We start from the raw sequence: 6,289 nt of genomic DNA on the forward strand, positions 1-6,289 counted from the left end.
TGAGTCGTGTAGCTGATCCACAGCTGCAGAACTACCTTGGTAAATGGACAATTAGTCAGACTGCAGTGCCTAAAAGTCATAAGTGAATTGTGGAGAGATTTTTCACGTGCGTAGATGCAGCTAGAAGTGGTCTTGGAATGCAATAGGGCTTGTGGATGGTGATCGATTCACGAAGCTGTCGGAGATTGCCTTTTATGTGACCGCAAAAAGCGAGCCGACTGAGTTGGCAAGGTTGAAGAAATCAAGTTGACAATCAGTGTGCTCAGACTGTTGATTTAACATTTTTGTTCTTGCTCATTACTATAGTACTTTTACAACAATGGGTCATTCTACTCTGCATCCATAAGTGTAAATGTGGTGTGATGGGTGTTGGTTTGAAAGAGGTTAACTGAATGTGTTTGTTCATTGACTGTAATTGATATCAGACCCCATAGATTAATTAAATGTGTTTGTTCGGTGTCTGTAATAAATGTACCTCTCCATGGACCATAATTGTATCACTGGAGAGGTTATCTCTTCTATTAATACGGTAAACATCGCAATGTGTTGTAGCACAGTTCCACAGAGAGCATCAACTGCGGCACTCACAGGGATCAGCGGCTCTACCGAGAAGAGAAGAATGTATTTAAGAATCAGTGAGTTCACTATACTAGGGTTCGTTTTTGAGATACAAAAGATATACTACCCCATTCTGGCTGTGGTCGGAGTCCCTGGTAAGTCACTGTGTCCAGCTACTCATGTTGCAGATCATGTTTAACTGTGTGGCTGCATTATCTCATTGAGGTCACCATATCCAGAAATTAATTGACACCACATATTCTCTCTGGATGTGGGGCTGACAATGCTCCATGATTCCCGAATGTGACTGTGTCACATTCACCCGTTGACTGATCTGAGTGCAGTGAATAGCAAACATAACCTTTTGATCTTTACTCCATGTGATAGGGTCTGATAGAGAACTGACTCGTTTGTTAATTTCCAGCACAAGCAATCTCACTGGAAGATTCTCTTCGAGTCTGTGTCTGTAGAGCGCATTGTATTCAATTGGTCAGCTGTGTTCATGGGTTTCCAGAATCGATCACCGTGCACTGGGAACAGTGAATTATACCAAGTGGGGAAACCAGTTGTGGCAGAAGGCTCAGAAGCACACCGTGAATGTTCGATAATGTCCATCTTGATCCAGATCCAGTCTGATGACCCCCTTTGTACAATCACTTTCCCAGTATAAGTCAGTGTTCTGGGAGGTTAGGATGGGATTACACATGCATTTGTGATTGAATGTGTCTCCCGTTATCGATCAATGGATTGATTTCTAATCGTATCTGTGAAGAAGGAATCCCCACCCCATGTCCATCAAGCACTGTTCAGGAGAATCTCTCAATGAGATCTCTTCTGACTCTGCCCCATCTCTTGCTCTGCTTCCATGCAACTAATTCTTGTTGATTGGCAGGGAGTACAATGAATGGTGAGATCACTTTATTGATGCAAATTCACCACGTCAATTGGAGTTCCATCAAATCTCAACCACAGATACAGAACTCTGGGTTAGCGCTGATGTAGTTGGGTATGGATATTTAATTAAATCTCAACCACCGATATAGAATTCCGGGTAAACAAATCATCTAATTGGATGCAGAGATTGTAGCACACCACAAGGTGGTTAATTTAATCTATGTTATATTAAACACATTCACAAAAATGTTCACAGAGCAGCAGACAGTTTGAACTTTGCGCCACCTTTCAAATCGAGCGCTAAGTATTAGCTGCCCGTTATACACCACCGCCCATTGCCTTCACATTAATGCAGAGTGTATAAGGCTGGACTGGTTCCACATTGCTCATTTTATACCAGCACAGATAGATATAAACAGACAGAGCATTTGGCGAGAGAAGGAAACGTCAGGTGCGAGCCAACCTCAAAACAGAACTGGTGATAGTATTAGAACATTTGTAATCGAGATTATGTGGAACCATTTGGAGTATCGGTGAGTTGAAAGTCGTCTAAAATGTTATTTAATAATGTGTTATTTTCACTGGATGTAAAATTTCAGATTTAAGTGCATGTAGAAGCATTGCACTGTTTTATTACATGGTTTCACATCAGATTAATATGTTAAACATTTTTACCTTCCAAACCTTAAACCATATATTTGTCTGCCGTGATACCGTATAGGAATGCCTTAAGCATTCGGCTCAGAGGGAATCACAGCCCAGTTTACACACAATATCCAAACTCGCTTTGTTTCTGTATATTTTGCTCAGGCTCTTCGGGTCTATCTCAAGGGTCAATGACTCATCTCCGCCGGTCACTGACTTACTGTCCCCTGGTTACTGACTCACTCTCCCTGGTTACTGATTCACTCTCCCCCAGTGACTGAATCACCCTCCCTGGTCACTGATTCATTCTCCCCCAGTCACTGACTCACTCTCATCGGACGCACTCCTGTAATTTCAGCCGGGGTTCTCCGAATCATCCGCTGTATTACGGCCCATAATGACCCATCCAGACATTTCAGGCACAGTCCAATTACCCAAACTAACTCCTGATTGGCTGCAGACTGGGAACAGAATCCCAGAAGGTCGATGATCGATGCAGCAGCAGGCAATGATTGAACAAACCTGGAGATGAGGGCAAATGCAACTTCCGTATTGATCTTCTGATTAGATGGCACATTATTCTTGCAATATTAAATCCCATTCCCGGGTTCAGTTTAACAATCATTGCTGATTAGTGAGTTGCGCAGTTTGCATTGTACATCCTCGCTCCAGCAGAAAGCCCTTTCTCAGGAACATTATTAAATTCCATCACTGGAAGCAGTAATACATGTAGAAATGTTACCCCAATCCCATTAACCTGCTGAATTCACTTTCGTCCTGTTTTGTTAATTTCCTGTTGATTATCGTTCCTCACAGCTAACTCAATGACGATTGTGATCCTGTCTCGGGGAAAGTGCGGTCTCTCCAAATGTGTCACTCGCTACTTGGTGGCCATGGCAGCGGCGGATCTACTGGTCGTTATCACTGACCTGATATTGAGGCAAATTCCAATTGCTCATCGTTTGCATTTTGTGCGGCGAATCCCCGTGTGTAATATCCACGCTGTCTTGCTTTATGCAGCCACAGACTGTTCTGTCTGGTTCACAGTCACTTTCACCTTTGATCGATTCGTGGCAGTTTGTTGCCAGAAGCTGAAAACGAAATATTGCACTGAGAACACCGCGGCTCTGGTTCTTGGAACAGTCACTGTGTTAAGCTGTTTAACGAATATTTTCTGGTACTTTATGTATTCACCTTGGTACTCGTTTACCAATACCCCCTGGTTCTGTTACGTGAGTGTCCTTGCTATGGTTTCACATTTGTGGTCAACACTCGAGCTTCTTCATTCTATTCTAACCCCTTGCATCCCATTCCTTCTGATTCTGCTACTCAATGCTTTAACCATCAGATACATTTTAGTGGCCAGCAGAGCCCGCAGGAGACTCCGGAATCACAGCAGCGAGGGTATTCGCAGTGACATAGAGATGGAGAGACGAAGGAAATCCATCATTTTACTGCTCATTATTTCAGGGAATTTCATTCTGTTATGGGCTGTGTTTATGTTGTTTTCTATTTGGAACCGGTTGTTGTATTTAGGTTATGATACTATACACCTACCTTCTTACATGAAAGAAATAGGATTTATGCTCCAGCTCCTGAGTTGCTGCACAAACACTTGTATTTATGCCGTGACACAGAAACAGTTCAGAGAGCAGTTGAAGAATGTGGTGAAACGTCCGTTTCTCCGAATTGTTAAAATCATTAAATGGTGAGAGTGAATGTAGAAGATGCAGCATCAGAAATCAACATGATGTACGCAAAGGAGCGAAGCAGAAGAAGGGCATGGTGAATATCCATGGTTTCTCATGTAGAAAACAAAATTAACTCAATATAGATGACATTGCAGCAGAAAGGAAACGTTACCTGATGTGGGGACGTCGAGGTTTAACACAATCACATATTACACAGACGTAGTTAGCACGGGTTGACAGAATAGTATCACATTACGAGGACATAATTAACCTCATAAAATACACAGCACACCCGAACCTTTCAGAGATTTCGATCTCGATAGCATGAATATTCAAGAGATAAAGTTCGGACAGGCGCTGAAATAGTTAGTAGGATTACATAGCACACAAGCAGGTAATTCGGGCCATCGTGCATTTGCCAGCTGTTTGAAAGAAATATACAATTAGTCGCACTCAACTGGTCTTGCCCCATTGTTTTGATAATTTTACCGATCAAATATTTATCCAATTCTTTTGTGACTGTTAGTACCGAAGCCGGATTATCCACCCTTTCAGTCTCGTCATTCACGATAATAATTCGAGGTGTACCAAAAACTCCTCATTTGCCCACTAGATTTCTTGTCAAAAATTAAAATCTGTGTCCGTTGATTACCAAGCTCCAGCCAGTGGAAACAATTTTCCTATAACTACTCTGCCGACACCGTTCATGATTGAATCTACCCAAACGTTCTCGGATCTGTGAAGTAAACGGTACCCGAATTCCTACAGCCTCTTTTAAATTGTACCATTTAGCTTATATTACTTCTCCTCATTTGTACCTACAATATGTTTCACTGTGCAATTCTCTGCTTTAAATGTCCACTGCCTTGTTTCTGTTGAAGTCACTGGCCTGACTATGTCCTGCTGACTTCTGGTACGTTCCTCTACATTCGCAACTTTGTGACATTTGCAAACTTTGATATTACGTCCTGAGTACTCAATTCCAGGACATTAATAATTATCCTAAAGGAGCAATGGTCCCAACAGCGCCACCTGGCTGATACCATCGGGTACTTATCCGCTGTCCAAATAACAAAAGTTCGCCACGACTCTCTGCTTTCTGTCACTCGGCGGATTTCGAATCTATGCAGCCACTGTCCATTTAATACCATGGGCTTGAATATTGCCAGAAAATCTGCTATGCGATACTTCATCAAGTGCCTTTTGAAAATTCGTCAAGTTAGTCAAGCACGATTTTCCTTTGACAAATTAGAAGAGCATGAGCAAATAAGACCACAAATTTACAACACCAGATGAATCCTTTGCAGGTGAAGAACTTTCAGTACCACTCGCAAGGACACTGCAATTAAAGAGTTGTATAAATTATTTGACAAATAAAGTGAATTAATGTGACGCCTCAATCCTGAAATTTGGGTGAAGCGGAAGTATGATTGACTATCCCATCGACCGAATATAATTGGCGACCGTGGGAATAATTAAGTCTTTCATTGTCTGATTTGTTGACGACCATCTCTAGTCAGACAGTCCCATTTAGAGCAGATTCTGAAACATGGAGTATCTGGACGAATAAATAGATGCACATTCGACGTAGCATGGTGGTATAACTTTGAGGGTTAGTAATCTCACTGGAAATAGATCCATGATTGAGTTAGACTGGATCCTGGGTACTGGAAAAACCAAAGTTCCTGTGTTACATAGGATGGTTTTCAAGCCTGAGATTCTATCCAAATCTAATTAACATCACAAAAAGGAGAGCAGCGCCGGAGAGGCGAGCGTGTGGAGGCCTATAAACGCCAGCTGGTGCAGCTGCAGCAGGGTGACAAGGCAAAAAAGAAGTCGAAAGACATCGAAGAGTGACGTCACAGCCAAGGGGGTAAGTGTTTGGCTGGAGATTGGTAAGTAGATTTTCTTTTTCTTTTCTTTATCAGTAATTAACCTATAGCATTGTTGTTGCCAATTTAGGTTTATCTAAGTGTTAAGTAATGGCAGGACAGCTCGGACACATGTCATGCTCCTCCTGTGCTATGTGGGAAGTCAGGGACGCTTCCGGTGTCCCTGACGACGACGTGTGCGGGAAATGCATCCACCTGCAGTTCCTGATGGACCGCATTGCGGAATGAAGCTGCGGGTTGATGAACTCTGGAGCATCCACGATGCTGAGAATGACGTGAATAGCACGTTTAATGAGTTGGTCTGACCGCAGATAAAGGGTACACAGCTAGATACGGAATTGCTGACCAACAGGAAGTGCAGTACAAGGAAGGAAGTGCAGGGGTCCCCTGCGGTCATCCCCCTGCAAAACTGATGCACCGCTTTGGGTACTGTTGAGGGGGATGACTCATCAGGGGAGGGCAGCAGCAGCCACGTTCATGGCACCGTGGGTGGCTCTGCTGCACAGGAGGGCAGGAAAAAAGTGGGGGAGCTGTAGTGATAGAGCATTCATTTGTAAGGGGAATAGATAGTCGTTTCTGCGACCGCAACCGAGACTGCAGGATGGTATG

The 6,289-nt window shown here is 43.1% G+C and overlaps 1 protein-coding gene across 1 annotated transcript; it reads left to right on the plus strand.

The window, feature by feature from the left end:
* Window positions 1-619: 619 nt before the first annotated feature.
* On the plus strand, window positions 620-3,809 carry LOC139240529 (probable G-protein coupled receptor 139). The gene is made up of 2 exons (XM_070869073.1): window positions 620-713; window positions 2,914-3,809. Exons 1-2 carry the CDS (start codon window positions 620-622, stop codon window positions 3,807-3,809), a joined length of 990 nt encoding a protein of 329 aa, XP_070725174.1.
* Window positions 3,810-6,289: the final 2,480 nt, after the last annotated feature.

This window comes from Pristiophorus japonicus, chromosome 32 (assembly GCF_044704955.1).
Source record: "Pristiophorus japonicus isolate sPriJap1 chromosome 32, sPriJap1.hap1, whole genome shotgun sequence".
NCBI classification, from domain to species: Eukaryota; Metazoa; Chordata; class Chondrichthyes; family Pristiophoridae; genus Pristiophorus; species Pristiophorus japonicus.

Bases quoted from the DNA above. Each gene is read 5' to 3' on its own strand.
- LOC139240529 (XM_070869073.1), top strand. From the start codon at position 620: ATGTATTTAAGAATCAGTGAGTTCACTATACTAGGGTTCGTTTTTGAG. The intron at 714-2,913 runs GTAAGTCACTGT...CGTTCCTCACAG, and splicing joins GGCTGTGGTCGGAGTCCCTG to CTAACTCAATGACGATTGTG.